The following is a 24,244-nucleotide window of genomic DNA, read 5'->3' on the forward strand; positions in this document are numbered from 1 at the left end:
CCTGACGGGCCGCGGCGGCGTCGCGCGCGACGACGAGGAGGCGTTCCGCTGGTTCTCCGAGGCCGCGCAGCGGGGCGCTGTGTGGAAATCAAATCTTCGAACCGACTTCAATGTGCGCGTAATCTAACGGTTCGGACCAGCTTCTTCGGCTGTGCTTCGAGAACTTGACGAGAGCAATCGATTCGTCCAAAAATCAGCCGAATCGACGTCGATTTGACCGAGCGAGAGAATTTCAAAGTTTGGTCGGGACGTCCCAAACCAGTGGTTGATTTCCACACAGGCGGGGCGACACGGAGGCCCTCTACCAGCTCGGCAAGTGCCACCGGAACGGCTTCGGCGTCGCGGCGGACGACCACGCGGCGCTCTGGTGCTATACGCGCGCGGCGAACGACGGCCACGCGCGCGCGCGCGACCAGGCGAAGCGGCTCATCGCGGACGGCGAGGCCGCGTCGCGGCGCGAGTCGATGCTCCGGTCCGTCCGGGACGCGCTCTTCCCGCCGAAGAAGGACGACGCCGCCTACGAGGAACTGGAGTCGCCCTGCCTCGGCGTCCACGCCGCGCTCCGGCCCGAGGACGACGACGAGCTCGACCTCCGCCCGGGCTACGCGCCGCCGGCGCCGCCGGCCGCGCCGCTCGCCGTGCCGCCGACGCCGCCCGCCGTCTTTCGCGGGCGGAAGCCGCGGAACGAGCCCGCGGCGACGACGAACCCGTTCCTCGACGAGGTCGCGTGCTAATCATTGCCGCGCCCTAAGGAAGTCCTTGACCGCGTTGCGCAGCGGCGCGTTGCCCGGGACGACGTGGCCGCCGGCGTGCTCGAAGACCGCGGGGCTCGCGAAGCACGACGCGAGCGACCGGGCGACGTCGGGCGGCACGGACGCGTCGGACGCGCCGAGGCAGTGGAACGTCGGCGTCGCGTTCGGCGCGGCCGCGGCGGCGTCGAAGGGCGCGCGGACGATCGCGTCGCGCGGCACGAAGCCCGCGAAGAGGAGCGCGAATCCGAAGAGCCCGGGCTCCGAGAGGCACAGCAGCGCCGCGAGCGTCGCGCCCTGCGAGAAGCCGAGGACGCCGTCGAAGGGGCCGTCGTCGGCGACGCACCGCTTCACGCGCGCGACGGACTCGTCGAGGCCGACGTACGCGCCCGAGAGCGCGGGCCGCTCGGCGTCGCGCGTGTTCCACCAGCCCAGGGGCGCGCCGCGCGCGTCCGCGTCGATGTCGCCGAGGAACGCGCCGGTCGCCGCGTGCGGCGCGTCGAGGTAGTGCACGTCCGCGAGCGCCTTGATGCCCTTGCGCACCGCGCCCGTCCGCGACGAGAAGAAGTTGGCGTTCTGCGCGTAGCCGTGCAGGCACAGCAGGCGGAGTTTTTTGGGGGTGGTTGGTTTCGGTGCCGATGTTTTTGGTGTTGTCGTGTTGCCGATATTAGCGGCCTCGGCGCTGGCGCCGGCCTCGGCGCTTGCACTCAGGGAGCTCATGAGCGCGCGCGATGTGCGCGACCCCGGTGCTGCGAACGGGTAGGCAGTTGGTAGCAGGGCTGCGCCAACGAAGAGGGCGCGCATACGATGAGGCAATCGGGCACAACAAGCTCAAGGTGAGATCAAGGTGCTGTGCGAGAGCATGGTCGGACGTAGGCTAAGTAGTTTGGCCACCACAATAGCAGCCATGCTGAACGCCCTCCGCTAGCTATTAGGGCCGTCGGATCCTCCGGTTCACTTCACGCGCCGGCCCCGGAGCCGTCGAGGTCTCGGCGTCGCGCGATTCCTGCAGCGACGATAGCAGCCATGCTGGCAGCCATGCTGAACGCCTTTGTGGACGTGTTGATCCCCGCTTACACCTTTATTGTTACCTGCGTTGTCTACCGCGTCCATGGCGACGGCGCGTGGCTGCGCTTCTCGTGCCTCCTCTTCCTGGAGGTCTGCGCGATGAACCTGCCGGCGCTCAACGTGTACGCGGACCTCGTCGCGTTGCCGTTCGCCAGCTTCGTCCTCGTCAAGGCGGCCACGGTGAAAGATGGCGACGCTGACATTCTCGCCGACGCTGTTGTCGTTGTCGATGTTCTGGCCGGCTTCGTCCTCGCGGCCGCGGCGAGAGACGACGACGGCGACGCTGGCGTCGTCGCCGCCGCCGACGCCGACGACGACGCTCTGGCCGACGAGGACGAGGACGACGGCTCGGACGAGGACGGCGGCGCGCCGACGCTGGCGGGGACCTGGAAGCTGGTCCGCTCGGAGAACTACCCCGCGTACCTCGAGGCCATCAAGGTCGGCAAGCTGCTGCGCGGCGTCATCGCGCGCGCGCCGACGAGCCAGGTCATCTCGCTCCGCGGCGACAGGGTCCGCATCGTCACGAGGGGCATCCTCAAGATGGACACGACCTACGTCGTCGGCGGCCCGCCCATCGAGGTTTTTGTCAAGGGCAGCGCGTTCCTCGACTCCGTCGAGCGGGACGGCGCCGACCTCCTCCTCACGAAGCAGCGCGTCGACCGGACCTACGCGATCCACGTCCGCCGCGCGCTCACCGACGCGGACACGCTGACGATGACCAGCGCCGTGCGCTTCGCTCTGCCCGCGAAGGACGACGTCGTCCTCGTCCAGACTTATCAGCGGCAATAGCGCGCGCGCCTAATTTTCTCGACCGGAGGTTGTCGGCTTTTTTGCTTCTTCGAACGGTTTCGCTAATCTTCACCAAGGTGTCCGTCGGCGCGTCCATCGACGCGTCCACTTGCGACGCCGCCACCACCGGCTACGGCTGCGAATGAGCCGTCGTTGAACAAGCACATCTATGAAGCAATGCTGCAGTAATCCGTAGCTAAGAGACGGTCTCTCGTGCGAGCATTTCAGCGGCCGACGATGGAATCTCCACCTTAGAGGGCCCCGCGCTCCTCGAATATGCAGCGACGTGCAACGATCCCAGTGGCTTTGAGGTCCGCAAACATGTGGGTGAGGCACATGAAAAGACGTGACATCCGGACGATTGCGAGGCGACGCAAACGGGCAGCCCCAGGGGGTGGAATGAGGCGCGGCAGCTTCCCCCGACCCGATTTTCGGTCCCCTTCGAGTCACAGAGCGTCGGGAATCGTTCGTCATGGGGGCGACCAGATGCCCTCGCGGCAGCTCTTCGGCTCGAGTGGGTTTGATCGAGATCACCTCACCACCTCCGGGAGGCGTGCGGCGCCGCGGGTGACACGGTGCTCACCGCGCAATGCATGAGGCGTTTGGGCTGTTAGAACCGAGACAGTGCCCTCGGGAACATCATTCCAGGGGGGGTCTCTTCGAAGTCTAACAGCCCAAACGCCCCCTGGAACTAAGTTGGGCCCCTCGTCGGTCGCCCCCCACCGTTAATGGCCGTTCTCGTCATCCACGGGCTGCCCCGACGCGAACTAAGTTGCTCGCCTTCGACCGATGGTCTTTCCCGAGCGACTCGCAGCCGGGCCCAAGGCGCGACATGGTCCACAGACCGAGCGCCGCGCCAAGTCTTGGAACCGCTGCATCGCGCGTCCGAGCCCGGAGCGAGGCAAAGCCGTGACGTCAAAACTTCACGGCTTCGCTGCTCTTTGAGCTGGTTAACTTTAGCTTAGCCGGCAGTGCGACGACGCGTCCATCGCGTCCGACGCGTCGAGTGCGAAAGGAAATAAAAATCTCGGCGCAAAGCGATGCCGATGGTGTGACGGATGACCGAGTCCTGAAAGCAATGGGCTGGCGGACCGCAATCCTCCTGGTCGCGTTCGCCGTGTGCGACAACCAGAGCGCGGCAAAAGCACCAACGTCGCTGCCGGCGTCGCGGAGTCCCGTGTCGCGCGTCGACGCGCTCTTGGATGGCGACGACGGCGCGGGCGCGGCGGCCGTAGCCATCGGCGCCGTGGCGGGCGCGGCGGCGCCGTCGCCGGCGCCATTCGCCGCCGCCGCCGCGCCGGAGCCCGGCGCGCCGTCGCCCGCGCCCGCCGCGGCGCCGTCGCCGCCGCCGAGCGCGCGGCCGACGACGGCGGCGCCCGCGCGCGCGCCGCGGCCCGCGCCCACGCCGGCGCCGCGCCCGCAGCCATCGGCGCCGCCGCCGTCGTCGAAGCCGACGCCGAAGCCGAGCCCGCGGCCGCACCTGCGGCCCACGCGGCGGCCGACGCCGAAGCCGAGCCCCGAGCCGAGCCCGGAGCCGAGCCGCGCGAGCTGCCCGCTGTCGAGCGTGCCGCACAAGGCCATGTCGGCCTGCGTGCTCGCCAACGGCTTCTGCGTCGCGTCGCGCAGCGAGTGCGAGGACATCGGCGGCCGCTACGACGCCGCGGGCTGCGGCGGCACCGCGAATCACGGCCCGCACTTTCTGCGGCGCCTCGACGCCGCGCCGTCCTGCGCGTGCTGCGCGGACACGCCGAGCGACGCGCCGAGCGCCGCGCCGACGTCGTCGCCGGCGCCGTCGACGCGCGCGCCGACCATCGTCGCGACGTTCGCGCCCGCGACGTGCGACCTCGCCGCCGTGCCGCGCAACGCGCTCCGGAGCTGCCTCCGGCTCGACGGCTACTGCGTCGCCAACGGCGCCGAGTGCGGCGCCATGGGCGGCGTCTTCGACCCCAACGGTTGCGGCGCCAACGACGGCGCGGCCTGCGGCTGCTGCGCGCACGTGCCCACGGACGCGCCCGACGCCGCGCCGACGCCGCGGCCGACGCCGCGGCCCGCGGCCGCGGCCGCGGCGGCCGCGGCGGCGCCCGGCGGCGCCGCCACGCCGGCGCCCGCGGCGCGGAGCGCCCGGGCGCCGCGGCCGACGCCGCGGCCCCAGCTCTACTGGTGGAACCCCGTGCCGACGCGCGCGCCGACGCCCGAGCCGACGGCGCCCGGCGGCGCGCTCGACGTCGCGCGCTACGCGCTCGTCGTCGCCGCGCTGGCCCTGGCGAGCGCCGTCTGCCCCGAGCCGTCGAGCCCGCTGCTCGCCGCGGCGCGCTGGCCCTTTTTCATGCTCTTCCTCGCGCTCCGCGCGGCGCTCGTCTTCGGCGCGGGCCTCTGCTTCAGCTTCGGCGACGGCATCGCCGAGAGCCGCCCGCCGGCGCCCATCGCCATGGCGCCCATGCGGCTCCCCAAGGACGACGGGCTGAGCTTCGAGATGGCCGCGCGGCGGCCGCTGCCCGACGACGGCGCGCACGAGGAGCTCCTCGCGGACGACGGCCGCCTCGACGCCTACGAGTTCGAGGACGACGAGGACGTCGACGCGAACCCCTTCGCCGCGAAGAAGGGGGCCTAGGGGGCGTCGTGTTACCGTCCGGCGGAATCCCTAAAAGGGGAACATGCCGGAGATGTTGCTCGCGCCCGCGTTCATGGCGTTGGGCTTCATGGCCGGCGACGTGCCCGCGTTCGGCGGCGCGAAGGCCGGCGGCGGCTGCTGCCACGGCTGCTGGGGCCAGCCGGCCTGGCCGCCGTAGGCCGGCGCGGACGGCGCGCGCGCCATCGCCGGCTGCTGCGGCGGGAACGAGGCGAAGCCGCCGGGCGCCGAGCCGCCGCGCGCCATCGCCGGCATGCCCATGCCCATGCCCATGCGCGGCGGCGGTTGCGCGTAGGGCATCGTCGACGGCTGGCCCATCATCGACACGGCGAGCCTGTTGCCGCCGAGGCCGCCGCCGCCGCCGAGGCCGTTGCCGAGGCCGTTGCCCGCGGCCGGCGACGCGGGCTTTTGAGCCGGCGGCGCCGGCGGCGGCGCGCCGAAGGCGGCGAAGCCGCCGAGGCCCGACGCGGGCGCGGCCGGCGCGGCCGGCGCCGCGGCGAAGGAGCCGAAGGCGTCGAACCCGGCGGCGGGCGGCGCGGCGGGCGGCGCCGGCGCGGCCGCGAACGCGCCGAACCCGGCGGCGGGCGGCGCGGCGGGCGGCGCCGGCGCGGCCGCGAACGCGCCGAACCCGGCGGCGGGCGAAACGGGCGCGCCGAAGGGGTCCGGCGCCGCCGCCGCCGCCGGAGGCGCCGGAGGCGCCGCGGTCCCGAAGGGGTCGAAGGCCGGCCGGCCCGGCGGCGCCGGCGCGGCCGCCGCCGGCGGCGCCGCGGCGAAGTCGTCGAAGCTGAGCAGGTCGAGGGCCGGCGCCGCGGCCGCGACCGGCGGCGCCGCGGCCTTGCGGGAGATCTTGAGCCCGCCGGCCTGCGGCGCCCTCTTCTTGGGCTTGGGCTCCGGCGGCGGCGCCGCGGCCGGCGCGGCGTTCGACATGGCGAAGGACGCCGAGGGCCGCGACTCGAAGAAGGCGCGCTTGTTGTAGACGAGGTCCACGAAGCCCTTCGTCGCCTGGAGGCTCGCGCCGGGCTTGAGGCCGCGGCTCGGGTCCATCTTGCCCATGAAGACCGCGCGGCACCGCGCGTTGCCGCCGTCGCGCAGCTTCTTCACCTCCTTGGCGCTCCAGTAGCTCATGGACACGGACTTGCAGAGGTGGCTGAAACTCTGGTGGCTGCTCTTGCACGTGTGGCACACGAAGGTCGCGTAGGTCATGACGACGGCGCCGTGGCCGTGCTGGGCGACGACGCCGCAGTTCGCGCACTGCTTGTTCTCGGGCAGCTTGCGGAGCGTGTCGAGCTCCTTCTCCGCGCCGGGGTCGGACATGGCTCGATGGACGACGGCCTCGGGGCGCCTCCACGCGATGTCGACGACGGACGACGGACGCGTCTCGGGGCGCCTCCACGCGACGTTCTCCTTGCCACAAAACAGGCGTATCCAACGATGCAAGGATGGTGCCGACTCATTGCAGTCCTGCGCAAGCGGGGACCCGGGTGATAAAAGACTGCTACTAAGCACGCGCGCGTTTTACCAGAGGGGGAGGGAGGCGAGGTTCGCATTCCAGGCGCTATATGTTCTCCCGGCTTCGTGCTCCGAGTCATCCGAGTCGTACAGCGTACGCGGCACGCAGGGCAGCCATTCGTAGTCCATCCCTCCCTGTTCGCGGAGAAAAAGCCCGTCGAGCCTGAAGTTTGCCCCAGGGGAGACTACGTAGATGCTACCCTCGTGGGCGACCGCGGACATATAAACCAATTTTTCTCTGGTGCCAGGCAAAGGCAGCGGCGCCTCGGCGGCCCATCGATCGGTCAGCGGGTCGTACGAGACCATCGTGTTGCTGGTCTCGTAATATGGGGCGTCTTCGAGACGTCCCTCCTCGAGAGCGGCGAGCGACGCGGCAGCGTAGACGCTCCCTCCCATTACGTAGATGCGCCCACCAACCTCCACGATGCTGGCGTTGGCGCGAGGGACGGGCATCGGCGCACACAACTTCCACGTATTGTTTGAGAGGTCGAGCGCCTGCACTGCGCGCGTCAATACAAATTCTGGTTTCTGTTGGCCGCCGATAAGGTAGAGCACGTCATCGAGACAGAAAATACGGGGCTCGAAATCTCCCTCTCCATGATAAAGGTCGATCGGCGGATTTGGAAGAGAGACCCATGCATCGTCTCCAGGCCGAGAGCATGTCAGCGAAATACTTTGGGTCACCTTGAAGGTCTCTGGAAGCTTGAGCGTCACCACAACGTTGGTCGAAGCACAGATGGAATCTACCCAATAACCAGTATTTGGAAACTTCGCCTCAACCCACCGTCTCATTGCGAGGTCATACTCGTACCATTTTTGTATGGACTTTGATCTATCAGAAGCATCGAACACAGCAAGTAACTTGCCCTGGAATATCACGGTCTTCAGGTAATCAATATGAAATTCATCACCAACTCTGGGAAACTTTGCCATGTTTTCTCGCCATTTGCGAGAGTGCCCGAATCGCTGCAGCACAAAGCACCGCGTGTCGTAGTTCGTGTCTTCGTTCTCCCATCCTGCGAGAACCAGCGCGCGCTCGTCGACGACCTTGCGCGCCGCGACGAACGGCGCTGACGCCCGCAGCGCGCGCCACGCTTTGCAACAACTCGCAACTGCGTGGAGGTCCGCGAACTTTAGGATCGCCAGGCAGCCGACGGCGCACTCCGGCGGCAAGCGGGCGAAGGGGGTGCGACCGCCGGTAGATGGCGCCATTTTAGTTTCCTCGCGTTGGGCTGCCGTATGGCTGCGATCGCATTTGGACGACGCCATAGGAGCGGCTGGTAAGCCGATCTTGCAGCGATGGTGCAGACTCGGTGACGGTGCACGTGGGCGACAACCGAGCCCCTACGCGTCCTGCAACGGGGGAGAGCGGGGGACTGGTTAGGAGAAAAGGCGGGCGGCCTAGAAGTCGTCGTCGCCGCTGGGCCTGGGCTCCGGCGGCGGCGCGGCGGGCGCGCGGTCCGCCGCGGCGCGGACGTGGCGGATGAGCGCGTCGACGGCCGCGCGCGCGTCGTTGTGCGTGAGCGACGCGACGACGCGCGCGAAGCGGACGTCGTCGTGGGCTTCGAGCCGCGGCGCGGAGGCGTCGTCCTCGACCATCTTCGGCGCGCCGGCGCCGAGCTCCGCGGCGAGGAAGAGGTGGTCGAGCGCCTCGTCGAGCGCCGACGCGTCGCGCGCGAGCGCCAACCCCAGCTCGACGTGGGCCCGGCAGCGCAGCGCCCGAGGCCCGTCGCCGCGCGCGTCGAGGGGCGACGGGTCCGCGTCGGCGCTTTCCTCCCTCCCGTCGTCCGCCTCGCTCCCGCGCGCCCAGCCGTCGAGCGTCTCCGCGGCGTCGCGGAGCGCCGCGAGGCGCTTCGGCGCCTGGGTTTCGCCCAGGGCCCCGTAGGCGCGCGCGAGCTCGAGGAGCGCGTTGCCCCGGCGGCGGCGGTCGCGCGCGTGCTCCGCGCCGTGGCGCAGCACGTCCTCGAAGTCCGCGGCCGCGTGCTCCGCGCGGCCGGGCACGCGGTTCGACGCGCAGGCCCGGAGCGCCAGGACCCGCTCCCGCAGCGGCGACCCCGGCGGCGCGTGGGGCTCCGCGGCGTCGAGGAGGTCGAGCACGTCGCGGAACGCCGACGAGGGCTCGCCGTAGAGCCCCGAGGAGAAGGCCGCGCGGACCCGCGCGCGCCCGCCCGTCGCCAGCGCCACGCGCCGCTGGGACGACACCGCCGCGGCGTCGAGCGCCGCGCCGTATTTCGCCGTGGCGAGGTTGAAGAGCGTGCCCGGCGCGTGCGGTTCGATCTCCAAACTCCGCTCGAGCGACGCCGTCGCCAGATCCCTTTCCCCCGTCGCGAGGAGGATCGTCGCGACGTTGTTGAGCAGGGGCGCGTTCGGCGGGAAGTCCTCCGAGGGCGCGCAGTGGAGCGCGCGCGCGTAGACCTCGAGCGCGTCGGCGGGCGCGTCGCACTGGTGGAGCGCGTTGCCCAACGCGTGGAGCGCGCGCGGCTCGTCGGGGGCGAGGGACGCCGCCTCGCGCAGCGGCGGCAGGGCGTCGTCGCTGCGCCCGCTGAAGGCCAGGTAGGACCCGGCGTTGATGAGCAGCGCCGCGCGGTAGGGAGCGTCGCCCGGCGTCAGGCGGAGCGCGCGCTTGAAGGCCGACGCGGCCGCGCCGGACCGGCCCTCGTGGGCCGCCTCGAAGGCGCGCCGCGTCCAGCGCTGGGCCGCCTTCGCCGCGCGCGCCTCGTCGTCGTCGTCGTCGTCGTCGTCCTCGGGCGCGTGGTCGGGCAGCGACTCCTCGTGGGCCGCGTCGGCGTCGTCGTCGCCGGGACCCCAGAAGCTCTCGCCGCCGCGGAGCCGAGCCGCGAGGGACGGGAGCGACCGCTCGCGGGGGCGCAGGCCCCCGACGAAGGAGAGGGCGAGGAGAAGGAGGGCGCCGCGCGTCCGCATTGCGTCACGGCCAAAGCCTCTGTCCGGATGCGGCACCCTCGGCGGAGCCCTTGCGCGCCCGCGAAGGCCCTCGGCGGTTCCGAGCCCGAGCCATACCTCCTGGCCCGCGGCTCCGCACTTCAATGTGAGCGCATCGAATTCAACAATCTGAGCTGAACCCTCTCGGCGGCCCTTACGCGCGGTTCGTGATGTCGGCGCAGGCGCTCAGCTTGGCGGGGGACTTGGGGAGGGAGTGGGAGCCGTGCTCGAGGGTCGCGACGTCGAAGAACTCGAAGTCGCCGGGGTCGACGGGGGCCGCCGCCGCCGTGTCCCACGCGGGGTCCGGCTCGTCGGTGAAGCAGCCGCGGTCGCCGAGGTCTCCCAGATCGGACCAGGAGTCGCCGTCGTCGAGGAGCGCGTTGCAGAGGTCGGCGCGGAAGGCGCCCTCGTGGATGATCTCGTCGTCGTCGTCGTCGTCGTCGTCGTCGGAGACGTCGCCGCTGTCGGCGGCGGCGCGCACGGACGAGAAGGCGCCGAGGATGGCGATGGACGCGACGCGCTCGTAGCACGTGCCGGCCGCGAGCCGCTCCGACGTGGGGCGCAGCTTCAGCTCGGCGAACGTCGCGGCGACGCCCTTCGCCACCGCGCTGCCGCGCTCGCCGAAGTCGAGGACCTTCATCTGGAACGAGCCGGGGTGGCCCTCGACGGCGATGCGCCCGTAGAAACGCGCGCACGTGCCCCCCAGGACCGCGACGACCCAGAAGCACTCGCGGCACTCGCGGCCCTTGACCTTCGACTTGCGGACCAGGCGCTGCACGAAGTGGAGGCCGTCGTCGGAGGAGGAGGTGCAGCACAGGAGGATCGTCGCGAGCCGGCCCTCGACGGAGTCGCTCGAGCCGTTGGACGCGGGGTCCGAGACCGCCGCCGCCATCAGGCTCGGGTCGACGAGCGTCCCCGACCGGCCGAAGTCGAGCGTGTCGCGCTCGCGCCGCTGCGTGACGAGTCGCTCCAGGAGGCCGCCGTCGACCGACGGCTGCTTGGCGACGACGAGCTCGCGCTGGAGGTCGCCCTCGAGCGCGTCGACCATCACGAGGAGGCCGAAGACCGCGCCGGGCTCGCCCTTCTCCGCGTGGCACGAGATGCCGCCCGGCGTGCCCACCACGGAGCTCATCAGGGGCAGCACGTCGCGGCCCTCGCTCTGGCACTTGGCGATGTAGCGCCGCAGCTCGAGCGTGCAGTCCGACTCGACGCGGTCGCACAGCTCCAGGTTGAAGTCCGGGCGCGACGGGTAGACCATGATGTGGCCGAGTTCGAAGCCGCGGTGGATGTGGCGGGTGTTGAGCAAGGAGCCGTCCGCGAAGCGGAGGAACTGGTATTTGCGGAGCAAAGACGCGATGGTCTCGGTGCCGGGCTTGCCGGCGGCCGTGAATTCGCAGCGCCGGTGGAGCCCGACGCCGATGGAGGCGCCGAGCCGGCCGCTCGTCGCGTCGGCCTTCTGGAGCATCGGCGCCAGGGAGTCCTCGGCGAGGAGCTTGGCCGCCGCCGCCTGAGCTGGCTCGTCGCGGAGGTCGACGTAGGCGCGGAGCTGGCCGCTCCGCGCCTTGCGCAACGCCTGGCGCCGCGGCTCGTATCGAGCGTGCTCCTCGCGGTTGAGCCGCAGCTGGTTGAGCTCGAAGTGCTCGAGGCGAGCCTCCAGCGGAAGCTTCGCGATCGCGAGCGCGGACGCGGTCGACGCCTCGGGCCGCATGGCGACGACGCAGGCCATAGGGTCGAACTCGCCGCCCGCGACGGCGTTCTTCGGCCGCTTCGACGGCGGCGGCGCGCGCGGCGGCGGCGCGCGCGGCGGCGGCTGCACGTCGAGCTCGAACGCCGCGCCGCGGTAGGCCGGCGGCGGCCGGCCGCCGGGGCCGGAGAGCGCGGCGCCGCCGCCGAGGACGCCGCCGCCGAGGCCGCCGCCGAGGCCGCCGCCGAGGGCGAGCAGCGACCCCGCGGCCCGCGCGCCCGGAATCGACGGCGGCGCGCCGCGGTAGGCCAGCACCGGCGCGCCGTAGTCCGGCGGCCGGCCGCCGGGGCCGCAGGGCGCGAACGGCGCGCCGCCGAGGACGGCGCCGCCGCGGTCGCCGAGGGCGAGCAGCGACCCCGCGGCCCGCGCGCCCGCGGGCGGCGCGCGCGGAATCGTCGACGCCGTCGCGCGGTAGGCCGGCGGCGGCGGGCCGCGGTAGTCCAGCGGCGGCAGGTCGAGGACGGCGCCGCCGCGGTCGCCGAGGGCGAGCAGCGACCCCGCGGCCCGCGCGCCCGCGGGCGGCGCGCGCGGAATCGTCGACGCCGTCGCGCGGTAGGCCGGCGGCGCGCCGCGGTAGGCCGTCGACAGCGGGCCGCCGGGGGCGTAGGTCACGCGCGGCGCGCCGCCGCCGCCGAGGCCGCCGAGGCCGCCGAGGCCGCCGCCGAGGCCGCCGCCGAAGAGGTCGGGCGGCGGCCGCGCGCCGTCGGACGCGTAGCCGTAGTGCTCGCGCGCGCGCGCGACGTTCTCGCGCTGCTTCTTGTCGTGGGCTAGCTTCTCGCGCAGGCGCGCGACGTGGCGCGCGATGACGCGGGCGTCGTCGGCGTCGACGTCGGCGGCGACGAGGTGCCAGCCCTTGAAACCTTTTTTATTGCAGGGACTGCCGGAGGAATCGCTGATGCTCGCGACGATCGGCTTTCGCAGGAATTTTTGCTCCGGCGCCGTGAGGTGGACGCCGGCCGCGCGGCCCAGCGCAAGCGCGAATGCGGCGACGGCATCCGCGTAAGTGACGCGGGCGCCTCGCGCACTACACGGCTGCAATGCTCCTCGCGCCCACGATGCTGTCGTCTTGTTGACGGCATCGTACAGGCTCGACTTACACTCCTTGCCTGCTTTCGTGTGGAACCATGAATCAAGTGTTGTGCCGATGCCGCCCCCCGACATCTTCGCGTAGCCTCGCGAGCTGCCCTTCTGAATTTTGTTCAAATGTTAACGTAAAACTCCTTGGCCGGGGGTCATCTCGGTGGCGCACGACGCCGTCGAGGACGCGCTTCCACCGGCAGACGCAGGCAGCCCCGACTGCGTGACGCGCGCGGACTTGCCAGGTCGAGGGGACCCGCGCGCGCGATCCGTGGGCGGTGCTCGACTCGTCATCACGGCCATCGCCTTTCCGGCTGGGGTCCACGGGGCTCACCATCTTCGACGCCCATGGAAAAATTCTCAGCGAGAGCGACTTGGACGCGTTCGCGAAGCAAATTGGCGAGCGCCGCCCGAGCCCAATGCGTCGCGTCCTTCGGTGCTTGCGGTGGAGTTTCGTCTACCCCGGTGGCCCGACGCGCGGCCAGCGTCCAAGCTGGCGCTCTTCGGCTGGCCCGTCGCGAAGGCCTGCGGCGGCTACTACTCGCTCGCCGTCGGCGCGTCCGGAACGCTGTACGCGTGGGGCTGCGGCGTCTTCTGCGACGGCGGCAACGACGGCGTCATCCCGGCCCTTGGGCGGCCGGACACGTCCTCGGAAACGATCCATCCGACGGCCGTCGACGGCGTGGGCCCCGTGGTCGCCGTCGTGGCGGGCGCGTACTATTCCGTGGCGCTGACGAAGGACGGGCGCGTATTAACGTTCGGCGCGGCGCAGCTGGGCCAGGTCGGGCGGTCGCCGGACGGCGGCGGCGGCGACAAGGCGGGCCTGCCCGTCTGTGCCGGACGCACTTCCGGACGCAGATGCCGGACGCTGCTTGGCTCGGGTCGATGCTGCCGTCGCTCATCTGCAGGCCTTGCTGCGAGCCGAGCCAGGTTGAGGGCTACGCTGACGGTGGCCGCCGCGCCGCGATCTGTGCCGACGTTACGCCCCGACGCTGCCAAAAACTACCCACACAGCCCTCCAGCGCGTCGCTCACACACACACAACAAGACAGCGCCACAATGCCGAAGCCGCACGTGCGGAGGAGGCGTCGCTTCCTCGTCGCCGCGGCGCTGGCGCTGGGCCGCTGCGCCGCGTCGTCGACGCTGTCCGTCGCGCCGCAGCCCGTGCAGCCGCGCAAGCGGCTCGCGCTCGAGGCGGCGCCCTACGCCGTGGGCTGCGCCGTCGCCGGCGCGGTGACGCGCCCGCGTCCCGCCGAAAAAAGCCCGGCCCGCTTTTACGCGCCGTTTCCCCTCGCAGATCTCGACGTGCGCGTCGCACACGGTGACGCTGCCGCTGGACGTGCTGAAGACGAAGATCCAGTCCGACGCTAACCTCGCGCGGCTCGGCGCCGTGGGCGCCGTGCGCGCGGTCGTCCGGTCGCAGGGCTCGCGCGCGCTCTTCGCGGGGTTCACGCCGAACGCGGCGGGCTACTTCATGCAGGGCGCCATCAAGTTCGGGTTGTACGAGTGCGGCAAGCGCATTTTCACGGAGACGCTGGCGAAACGGCGGCCCGACGTGGACGTGGACGACCCGGCGACGCGCGTCGGCATCTGGGTCGCGTCGTCGGCGTGCGCCGAGGTCGTCGCGTGCCTCGCGCTCTGCCCCATGGAGGCGACGAAGATTCGGATGGTCACGGACCCGCGCTACGCGCGGACGACACTCGGCGCGCTGCGGCGCGTCGTCCGCGAGAACGGCGTGGTCTCGCTGTGGCAGGGCGTCGCGCCGATCATGGTCCGCCAGGTGCCCTACACCGTCGCCAAGCTCGCGGGCTACGAGGCCCTGAGCGCGAGCCTCGGTTCGGGCGGCGTCCTGCCGGGCGTCGTCGCCGGCGTGGGCGCCGCCGCCGTGTCCCAGCCGGGCGACGTCATCCTCACGCGCATCTGCGGCGGGTCGGCCAAGGCGCGGCTCTCGGGCCAGTGCGCGCTGTCCATGGGCGACGTCCTCGCGACGCTCGCCCACCCGACGGAGCTCTTCGTCGGCCTCCAAAGCCGCGCGGCCATGTGCGCGACGGTCTGCGCCGCCCAATTCTTCCTCTACGAGGCCCTGCGCCCCGCGCGGCCGCCGCCGGCGTCGTCCTAGGCCCGGGGGCTGTCGTCAGCCCCCCGCGGCGTCGCACCGCGGGCGTAATCGCCGTTCGACTCGGCTACGGTTCCGTCCGGAATCTTTAAGCCCCCGTTCAGAGTTCGCATGTTACGGCCGCCGCGGCATCGAGTACCCCGGCGAAGTCCACGGCGGCTCCCAGTACTCCAGGACGCGCAGGGCGACGTCGTGCGGCGCGTCGCGGCCGAAGCGCTGCCGCAGGTACCGCGTCAGGCAGCCGCGCGGCGCCGTGAGCACGCGGCGGTACGTGCGCACGAGGTTCTCGTAGCCGCCCGCGGCGTTGACTTTTTCGAGGTAGCGCCAGCCGTCAGTCAGCTTCCTAGCGGGTGGGATTAGGTTGAGCTCTTCCATGTCAATAGTCGCGCCAGCTTTGAGCAGCACCGCGAGGGTGCGACGTTCGCCATGGTACTCCAAAGCCGCGCGGAGCGGCGTACCGTGATAGCCACTGACGCTATTCACGTTGGCGCCAAAGGTGAGGAGGCATTTGATCGTTTCATCGGCTCCGCTCACCGCCGCGACATGCAGCGGCTCGTTGCCGTCTGCGTTTTCCACGTCGACCTTGCAGCCTGCATCGAGTAAAAGACGCACAATTTCCGCCTTGTGCTTCCCGTGCTCACTGCCAGCTGCGTGCTCAATGCCAGCTGCATCATGGAGGGGCGTACCACCAAAGTCATCCACGCAATCGATGTTTGCGCCAGCCGATATGAGGAAACGCGCCACTTCCACGTGCCCTTCATAAGCCGCGAGGTGGAGCGGCGTGCACGAGCCGCGCACGTCGCGAACGTTTAAATCTCCGCCCGCGTTGACCAATAAGCGCGCGACCTCGACGTGCCCGTTCGCCCCCGCGTAGTGGAGAGCGAAGTCCCCGTCTCTGTCTGCTTGATCCACGCTTCCCGCAGCGAGTAGCGCCGCAACCATGGAGGTGTTCCCAGGTTGGGCGAACGTGTGTAGGAGCGTCTGTCCATGGCTTTCAGCATTTACATCCGCGTTGAAATGCGCGAGGATCACGAGCATCGCGTCGGTGTCGATCGACGCCGCGTCCATGTTTCGCTTAGCTGCGCGCACGGTCGTTCACGACGCGCGCGGACCCATCCGCGCCCGAGACCGGTCCGCTCGAGAGCCTCAACATTGCACTTCACCATCCGGGAGACACCCCTTACACGCACCCTAGTCTGCCCCGGGGCGTCGTTCGACTCGGATTTTACACGGGCGTCGTCACGCGCGCGCCGTCGTGGGGGCGGTACGCGCCGTCCGGCGGGAACACCTTGGCGAACGTCGCCGTGTCCGCGACGCCGCACGTGTTGTTCCGCGCGTCGAGAAATATGTAGCCGTCGACGCCCCACGTCGTCGACCACTGGTTCTTGACGATCCAGTACGGCGGGTCGCTGTCCATGTTGAAGCCCACGAGCCCGACGCAGTGGTCCAGGTCGTTGAAGTTGTAGGACCCGCACGTCGCCGTCGACATGACGCCGCCGGCGTAGACGTCCCAGTTCGCCGCGTTGACGCAGATGCTCGCCGGGCCGTGCGCGGCGACGGCCTTGCGGAGCCCGTAAAGGTCCTGGTCCTCGCAGTCGTCGAAGCAGCCCTTCGTCGCCCAGGAATAGTTGGCGACCTGCGCGTACACGCCCGTGAGCAGCGTCTCCTCGACCTCCGTGCCGATGCCCCGGCACGTCTCCGTGCACTTGGGCGAGAGGCACGTCCGCTGGCTGCCCATACCCTGGACGTAGGGGTAATACCACAAATTCGAGAGGCCCGGCGTGACGCGCTCCTTGATGTACGCGTACGCGGAGACGGGCCCGCCGCCGCCGCAGCCGAACATCTCGTCGTCGCAGGAGATGATCTGCTGCGCCGAAAACTCGGACGCGGGGTTGCCGTCGAGGTACCACTCGCTCTGCACCTGCTGCGCCACGGAGAAGGCCCAGCACCTGCGAAGCGCGGCGTTTCAAAAACGACGCGCGCGGCGGCGTCGGACGCGGGAATTTTTACGAGCCGCACTGCCCCTGGTTCTGGATGTAGCCCACGGTCATGCCGACGGCGCGCCAGTCGACGACCTTTTCGTCCGCGTCGAAGGTGTAGCGCCGGTCGCCGTCGTCCGCGGCGGTCCACTCGCGCGTCACGCCGCCGGACGTCCGCTCGACGGTGGCCTTGTCGAGCGCCGGCCGGTAGCCCTTGCGCGCCGCCACCTCCTCGGCGGTCCAGTCCATCATCTCCGTCTCGCCGAGGACCGCCGCGTCGCCCGCGGCGCGCGCCGCCGCGTTGAGCCGCCGCGACCGGCGGAGCCGCTCGACGTAGAGCGGCCGGCGCGCGGCGGCCTCGTCGTCGCCGTAGGCGCGGCCGCGGCTCGCGCGGAACGCCGCGAAGCGCGCGTCCTCCTCGTCCGAGACGTCCGCGAGGCTCGGCGCGTCCGGCGGCAGCTTCGTGCCGCCGTCGTTGATGGCCGGCGCGTCGTCGGCGTCGTCGTCGCTCGCGCGGCCCGTGCTCCTGAAGGAGACGACGGCCGCGGGCGTCGCGCGCAGCCGGAGGGCGACGAACGCGGCGACGACGAGCGACAGCGCCAGCGCCAGCGGCGCCATGGGACGGCGCATGACGACTCCCAGGGGCTGCCCAGACTGCGCGTCCGCCAATCTTGCGGGCTGGTGGTGAACCTTGAACGACGTGTTGAAGAAGTAAGCGGCGGGCGCGCGGCGGGGGGGCGGGCCGGGCCGGGCCCGGGCGGCCCGGCGGCTAGGGGGGAAGGGGGAGCGGCCGCGCGTCGCGCGCGCCTAGCACTGGAAGGCGAGGCCCGGCGGGAGGCCCGCGAGGAGCGTGTCGTCGATGGCCTTGGAGTGCGCGTCCGTCATCTTGCCGCCTCGGGAGACGTGCCACTTGCCCGCGCCGCCGGAGCGGAAGCGGGACGTCGCCTCGGCGGAGCCGTCGCCGGCCTTGGCGGCGGCGGCCTTCATGGCCTTGAAGTCGGAGCCCGCGGCGACGGCGTCGAGGAGCGCCGGCGGCACGTCGCCCGGACCCGGCAGGTCGAGGAGGAACGCCGCGAGTTTCGCGATCTCCGCGCGCGGGTCCGCCTTGAGGGCCTCGAAGTGGACGTAGTAGACGCGCTCGTCCCGCTGGGCGTGGACGTACCAGTCGACGTGGTGGTCCTTCCAGGACCCGTGCTCGACCTTGCCCTCGACGAAGTTGCCCACGAAGTGGTCGAAGTCGCCCGCGTACTCAAAGGGCGGCAGCGCCGACGCGTGCGCGTAGAGCGAGCAGCAGACGTCCTTGGGGTTGCGGGCGATGTAGACGATCTTGGCCTTGGGGTCCAGGTTCGCGTCGGCGACGGGGAAGAGGCCCCGCGGCGCGTGCGTCTTGAAGACGCGCCGCGCGTCCGGCCCGTGCGCGTAGGCCGCGTCGTGGGGCGGCCGCAGGCTGCGCGCGTCGAGGTAGGGGCAGGGCCCGCCGAAGCGCTTCGTGCGCAGGTAGCAGACCTCGGGCCAGGGCGCCTGCGACTGGAGCGCGGGGTGCGGCTTCACCTTGGTCGCGTCGCCGCCGTGGAGCAGCAGGAGCACGATCTGCTGCATCCACGTCGTGCCGCACTTGGGGTAGGTGCAGACGAAGACGTCGCCGGCCCGCGACAGGAAGGACCGCCGCAGCTCCGCGACCGCGGACGGCTTCACGCACGGCGGGTGCGGCACCATTCGCCCGTCCGGCAGCCGGAGCAGCGAGTAGGCCATGCCCTTGCCGTCGAACAGGGGCGCGTCGAGCGTCGGGACGTCGTGGGCGACGCCGAGGTCGCTGACCGCGCGGTCGAAGCCCGCCACGCCCCGGAGCTTGGCCGCCCACGCGGCGACGCGCGGGAACGCGGTCACGACCTCGGCCCACGCGGGCCCGTCCCAGACGTGCGCGGCTCGGCCGTCGTCGACGAAGCGCGCGTCGTGGGGCCGCACGGCGTGGGGCGAAAAGGCCGGGTCCGACGCCCCGCAGCAGCGGCGGTGGTAGAGCGCCGCGAGGACGACGACGGGCAGCGCGAACGCGTCCGCGAGCGACGGGCTCGCGCCCGCGAGGAACGGCGCCTCCGCGAGGGTCTCCTCCACGAGGCCCACGCGGCCCCAGAGCTCGGACGCGTAGGGCGCCATGTCGCCCGGCGCGTGGGGGTGCGCGAAGGCCTCCGCGAGCTCCGCGGCCGCGTCGCGCGCGCCCGCGGGGTCCAAACAATCCTTGGCGGCGACCGCGTCGAGGAGCGCCGCGCCGTCGCCCTTGAAGACGTGGCGCAGCGTCGGCGCGAAGAGCAGGTGGAGGCGCAGCGGCGCGAGCTGGTAGAACCAGGCCGTGCGCGCCCAGCCGGCCCACTTGCGCGCGACGGCGCGCGCGACGGCGTCGCCCGGCGTCATGCGGCCCGAAGCGTCGAACGTCGCGCACCAGTGGTCGCCGCGCGTGAGCGCGTCGACGTGCTCGACGATGACGCGGGCCCCGTAGAGGCACCGCGCGCCGTCCTTGCCCTTGAGGACGAGCGCCGGCAGCTCCCCGAAGGGCGTGAGCTTCCGGTGTTCCGTCGTCGCGTGCTCCAAGAGGCTCGCGTCGACGCGCTTCGGCGCGAAGGCGTAGCCGAGGTAGTCGAGCGCCGCGATGGTCGTCGCCGACAGGGCGTCGCTCGCGTCGTAGACGAGGAGGCCGCAGTCGTCGCTCACGAGCTCCGGGAACGCGCCCGGCATGGCCTTGAGCGGCGCGGCGTCGACCTCGCGGAGCGCGGCCGCGAGGCCGCTCGACGCGCCGCTCTTCTGCGTCGCGAGGCTGCGCTGCGTGACGCGCGTGAAGCCCCAGGCCTTTCCGCCGGCGCGCAGCTTGCCGAAGAGGACGAAGAGGGCCCAGGGCAGCGACGCGCCGAACCAGACGAGGCCGTACCGCGGCGCGTTCGCGCGGAGGAACGACGGCGAGAAGCCGCTGCCCCAGATGGCCAGGTCCCGCTCGACGAACTTGGCGAAGCAGGGCCGCGCCCGCAGCTTCTCGAAGAAGGCGACGGCGTTGCCGAAGGGCGCGCGGTCCGCGGCCGTCGCCGCGATGCCGTTCTGCGGCATCTTGACCTAGGCCGCACGCGAATACGACGTCGACGCGCGCGTCCTCGAACGCCCGTTCGTGGTGGAGCACCGGACGAGAGACTCGTCCAACCATCGGCCACGTCGACGCCACCGAGCTCGAGCGTTTCGAAGCGCGGTCGGGCGCGGCGGTCGATTTCGGCGCGGACCTCGACGAGCCGCGGGTACGCGGCGAAGTCCGCGGCCGTGAAGGCCGACCCGACAAGAAAGTCGCGGCCCGCCGTCGCCGCGTCGACCATCTTGAGGCCCTGGAGGATGCGCCGCACGCGGCTCCGGCACGACGCCGCGGAGAGGTACGTGCCCTCGTACATGCCGGCCTGTGTGCAAATCAAATCTTCAACCCGACTTCAATGTGCGCGTAATCGAACGATTTGGACCAGACTCTTTCGCTGTGCTTCGAGAACTCGCCGAGAGCAATCGATTCGTCCAAAAATCAGCCGAATCGACTTCGATTTGACCGAGCTAGAGAATTCTGAAGTTTGGCCCCGACGTCCCAGCTCGCTGGTTGATTTGCACACAGATGCCGGCGCACTTGCCCGCGTAGAAGGCGTCGCCCTTGGCCGCGGCCTCCGCGGGCGGGCCCTCGGCGAAGAAGGACGTGCGCGACCACTCGAAGCGCCAGAGGCAGCCGTCGAGCTGCTGGCGGCTCAGCGGCCAGACCTCCTCCGCGAGGCCGAGCTCCCACTGCTGCCACTGCTCGACGTCCGTGCGCGCGGCGAGGTCGCTCGGGTAGAGGGGCTTGGACTCGGGGAAGGCCTCGTCGAGGAAGGTGCAGATGGCCTGGGACTCGTAGATCGTGCAGTCCGGGAGCGTCGCGTGGCCGCGGACGACGAGCACGGGCACCTTGCCCTGCGGGTTGATCGCGAGGTACTCGTCGCTGCGCTGCTCGCCGGCCATGAGGTTGACCATGACGCCGTGGTAGGGCAGCGCCTTCTCGATGAGCGTCAGCCAGACGCGCCGCGCGCAGGGGCTCCGCGGGAAGTAGTAGAACGTGAGGCCCGACCGCGGCGCGAACTTGGCCGCGAGGTCCGGCTTCGCCGGTTTGTCCTTCCGGGCCCGCTTCCGCAGCAGGGCGCGCGCGAGGAGCGCCGCGGCGCCCGCCGCCGCCACGCCGACGTAGCCCGCCCGCGACAACCCCATGCTGGAGCACCTCCGCCAATCGGCGCCGGGTGGATCCCTTCGGCTGCCCGAGTCCGGCCAGCCGGCGCTGCCGGTGCATGATGCCGATGTACTAGTTTGATGCTCTTCAACCCCCCAAAAAACTAAACGGGGCGATCTCTCTCCTGTTTCGACCTGTAGTCGGTGCCCATTCGCGCGGGGCAGCCCACCCCGCCGCGTCCGGCCGCGCCCCGCCGTCTGGCCGCCGCCGGGGGCTCCCGGACCGGGAACGATTGAGCCTTTCTCGTGCTGTACCGCGCCGTCAGTGGCGTGCGACCCGCCGACCATGGTCGACGACGGCTGCGTCTACGTGGAGCCGAAGGGCGACGAGACGCGGGCGGCGGCGGCCTCCTTCGTCGCGACTTCCTTCGGCGGGGGGCCGGGCGACGGCGGCCCGAGCCTCGCGGACGCCGGCCTCCGCGAGGACGTCGCGTTTCTCAAGGACGAGGTGAAGCGGCTCCGCCTCGAGCTCGGCCGGACGACCAACGAGCTCCACGATACGGAGAATGAGCTCAAGGCCGAGGAGAACGAGCTCCACAAGGCGGAGGAGAACGGGGGGGTCAACGCGCTGGACGCGATGGCCGAGGCCATGGACGAGATGGGCGGCGACGAGGAGGGCTTCATCGGCAAGAAGGTCGACCGGCTCTACGAGAAGGCGGACGAGTCCTACTTCTTCCGCGTGCAGACCATGATCATGTACAACGGCTTCAGCCCCACGACGTGCGTCCACTTCTTCTTCTCCATGGCCATCGCCGGGCTCCAGGTCATGGCCATGCAGACCGTGAGCCAGGGCATCTGGCTCGCGAGCGACTTCGTGCGCTGGGGCGTCGACGACGACCGCCTCATCGGCGAGTTCTACCCGAGCGGCGTGCCCTACCCGACGGACTACGACCGGCTCTTCTCGTTCTACGACGGCGTCAAGAGCGACGGCACGCTGCTCATCAACTTCTTCCCCCTCGTCTTCTGCTGTATCTCCGTGACCGTCTCCCTGCGGGGCGAGCTCGACGAGTTCAAGGCGGGCTACGTGCTGATCCGCCGCATCGGCCGGGACCTCGTGGCCTCCATCTTCTCGCCGCCGCCCGTCGTCGACGCGACCGACGGCGACGACGACGACGGCGGCGGCGAGGGCGGCGGCGCCGCCGCGGCGTTCGGCGCGCGCGACCGCCGCGCGAGCCACATCAGCGTGCTGAGCGAGGCCAAGGACGGCGAGGAGGCCATGCCCATCGGCCGCCTCGACATGTCGGTGCGCCTCTTCTGCTGCCTCTGCACGTACTACGTCCGCGGGTCCCTCCTCTGGTACTTCGTCGACGTGTCGGCGCAGGTGCTGGGCACGGCCGACGGCCCCTTCAACATGCTGCTCAACGCCGTCGCCCTCGTCTACATCCTCGACATCGACGACATGCTCAGCGTCGACATGCCGTCGAACAACTTCTTCGGCATCGACGACCCGGAGCTGCTGAAGCGGTACAAGCGGCGGCTCCACAACGCGCGGGGCCTGTTCCGCGACGTCGTCGAGGCCGTCAAGGTCGCGCCGGAGTACGTCCTGCGCGCCTACCACGTCGTCGGGTGGTCCGTCCCCTTCGCCATGTGCATCTCCATCTTCTCCATCGCGAGCCACATGCAGAAGCACACGCAGCGGGGCGAGCTCGTCGGCATCGACGACGACAGCCACCTCGGCGCGGCCCACGAGCACCTCACGGAGCAGTACAACTGGTGCATCTACGCGCTCCTGGGGACCGTGCTCGTCGACGTCCACATGTCCGCGTCCATCGCGTGCAGCGACCGCGACGACGGCAAGAGCTGGATCGCCTACGCCAAGGGCGGCCTCGCCTTCGTCGTCGACGGCATGATCCTCATCATCATCCGCCACCTCGGCGTGCGCTACGCCATCTCGTCCCTCCTCACCTACAACCTCTCCTGGGAGACGTCGGCCGCGCGGTTCTGGGACCGCGTGAACCCCGCGCCGAACCAGCCCGAGGACGAGCCCTTCGACTGGGGGCAGTACACGAACATGCTCAACCTCAATTTCACGGCGACGAACTTCACGTGGACGGCCGACACGCTCGCCGCGATCCAATCCTACATCATCGACCACTGGGAGAACTTCGACTTCCGCAGCCACGGGCTCCCCGACCCGGCGGACTTCGATTTCGATTCAGCGGACTTCGCCTGACGCCCGACGCCCGACCCCCGCCCACCCCGAAGGTGTCGCGCGCGTTAAAGCTCGTCGGCCTGCCACCGCTTCCGCGACTTGTACCAGAAGACGAACACGTCGAAGACGAGGAAGAGCGCGAGGACGACCTTGATGTTCAGCAGGCCGCCCGCCGCGCCGTCGCCGCGCCGCGGCGACGCCTCGTCGTCGTCGCGGAAGCCCGGGGGCCGGGACCGCTCATCGTCGTCGTGCGACGAGAAGCGCCGGAGCCGCGCGGCGTCCGGCCGCGGCTCCGGCGGCGGCAGGAGGTCCGCGCCGCCGTCTTCTCGCGCGAGCAGGTCCGCGAGGAGCACGGGTTTCGCGGCCCCGCCGAGGTAGGCCGGGCAGGCCGCCCGCGGCACGCCCGCGGCCCGCAGCTTGCCCGGCGTGTCCGCGGCGCCCGGCGGCGCGTGGACGAACGAGATGAGGTCCTTCGTCTCGTCGTCGAGGAGCCTCTCGACGACGCGCCACGCGCCGCGCGCGACGGCCGGCGCGTTGACGACGACGTTCTTCCAGACCGCGTCGGCGTACATGCGCTCCGTGAGCTTCGCGTAGGCCTTGGCCAGCGCCATCGTCTCGCCCCGCATCAACCTGTGTGGAAATCAAATCTTCAACTCGACTTCAATGTGAGCGTATTCGAATGTTTTGACACAAGCACTTCCGCCGTGCTTCGAGAACTCGATGAGAGCAATCGATTCGTCCAAAAATCAGCCGAATCGACGTCGATTTGACCGAGCTAGAGAATTTCAAAGTTTGGCCCCGACGTCCCAGCTCACTGGTTGATTTCCACACAGGCATCAACGTGCCGAACGACGCGCCCGCGACGTCGACGAGGAAGACGCACTTGTAGACGCGGCCGTAGCCCTCCCGGGGGCGCGCGAGCTCCCGCTGGAGGCCGTCGAGCGCCTGGACGCGGCGCTTCAGAATCAAATCGAGGGGCAGCTTTAGCAGCGCGTCGAAGTCGATGCACCCGAGCCGCTCGAGGACGACGAGGTGCCCGAAGCCGTCGCGGCCCGCGACCCACGTGGGCCACACGGCCTCGTGGAACCGCAGGTCGTCGCCCGCCGCGGGCAGCAGGCGCGCCGCGTCCCAGGCCAGGCGCCGATCCGCGACCCACGCGCACATGTCCGCGGTCGCCGCCGCGCGGTCCTCGAGGAGCCGGAAGCCCCGCACGAGCCGCAGGA

The 24,244-nt window shown here is 70.9% G+C and overlaps 8 protein-coding genes across 8 annotated transcripts; 2 read left to right on the top strand and 6 right to left on the bottom strand.

Moving 5' to 3' along the window:
* Nucleotides 1-734: 734 nt before the first annotated feature.
* AURANDRAFT_18387 (hypothetical protein) lies at nucleotides 735-1,469 on the bottom strand (the record flags this gene model as incomplete). Its single annotated transcript, XM_009034450.1, has 1 exon — nucleotides 735-1,469. The coding sequence occupies one exon, from the start codon at nucleotides 1,467-1,469 to the stop codon at nucleotides 735-737; it is 735 nt and encodes a 244-aa protein (XP_009032698.1).
* Nucleotides 1,470-5,247: 3,778 nt separating this feature from the next.
* AURANDRAFT_60616 (hypothetical protein) lies at nucleotides 5,248-6,549 on the bottom strand (the record flags this gene model as incomplete). Its single annotated transcript, XM_009034449.1, has 1 exon — nucleotides 5,248-6,549. The coding sequence occupies one exon, from the start codon at nucleotides 6,547-6,549 to the stop codon at nucleotides 5,248-5,250; it is 1,302 nt and encodes a 433-aa protein (XP_009032697.1).
* Nucleotides 6,550-8,111: 1,562 nt separating this feature from the next.
* On the bottom strand, nucleotides 8,112-9,685 carry AURANDRAFT_70531 (hypothetical protein; the record flags this gene model as incomplete). Its single annotated transcript, XM_009034448.1, has 2 exons — nucleotides 8,112-8,472; nucleotides 8,704-9,685. The coding sequence occupies 2 exons, from the start codon at nucleotides 9,664-9,666 to the stop codon at nucleotides 8,146-8,148; spliced, it is 1,290 nt and encodes a 429-aa protein (XP_009032696.1).
* Nucleotides 9,686-13,564: 3,879 nt separating this feature from the next.
* On the top strand, nucleotides 13,565-14,624 carry AURANDRAFT_60618 (hypothetical protein; the record flags this gene model as incomplete). The annotated part of the gene is made up of 2 exons (XM_009034057.1): nucleotides 13,565-13,738; nucleotides 13,803-14,624. The coding sequence occupies 2 exons, from the start codon at nucleotides 13,565-13,567 to the stop codon at nucleotides 14,622-14,624; spliced, it is 996 nt and encodes a 331-aa protein (XP_009032305.1).
* A 1,222-nt stretch (nucleotides 14,625-15,846) lies between these two features.
* Nucleotides 15,847-16,672, bottom strand: AURANDRAFT_19240 (hypothetical protein; the record flags this gene model as incomplete). Its single annotated transcript, XM_009034447.1, has 2 exons — nucleotides 15,847-16,570; nucleotides 16,632-16,672. The coding sequence occupies 2 exons, from the start codon at nucleotides 16,670-16,672 to the stop codon at nucleotides 15,847-15,849; spliced, it is 765 nt and encodes a 254-aa protein (XP_009032695.1).
* Nucleotides 16,673-17,707: 1,035 nt separating this feature from the next.
* Nucleotides 17,708-18,259, bottom strand: STR3 (hypothetical protein; the record flags this gene model as incomplete). The annotated part of the gene is made up of 1 exon (XM_009034446.1): nucleotides 17,708-18,259. A coding segment is annotated over one exon (552 nt), but the record flags the coding sequence as incomplete, so codon positions are not given.
* A 2,145-nt stretch (nucleotides 18,260-20,404) lies between these two features.
* On the bottom strand, nucleotides 20,405-20,707 carry AURANDRAFT_7474 (hypothetical protein; the record flags this gene model as incomplete). The annotated part of the gene is made up of 1 exon (XM_009033883.1): nucleotides 20,405-20,707. A coding segment is annotated over one exon (303 nt), but the record flags the coding sequence as incomplete, so codon positions are not given.
* Nucleotides 20,708-21,155: 448 nt separating this feature from the next.
* Nucleotides 21,156-23,042, top strand: AURANDRAFT_60620 (hypothetical protein; the record flags this gene model as incomplete). The annotated part of the gene is made up of 1 exon (XM_009034058.1): nucleotides 21,156-23,042. One exon carries the CDS (start codon nucleotides 21,156-21,158, stop codon nucleotides 23,040-23,042), a length of 1,887 nt encoding a protein of 628 aa, XP_009032306.1.
* Nucleotides 23,043-24,244: the final 1,202 nt, after the last annotated feature.

Source organism: Aureococcus anophagefferens (assembly GCF_000186865.1).
Source record: "Aureococcus anophagefferens unplaced genomic scaffold AURANscaffold_1, whole genome shotgun sequence".
Classification (NCBI taxonomy): domain Eukaryota; class Pelagophyceae; order Pelagomonadales; family Pelagomonadaceae; genus Aureococcus; species Aureococcus anophagefferens.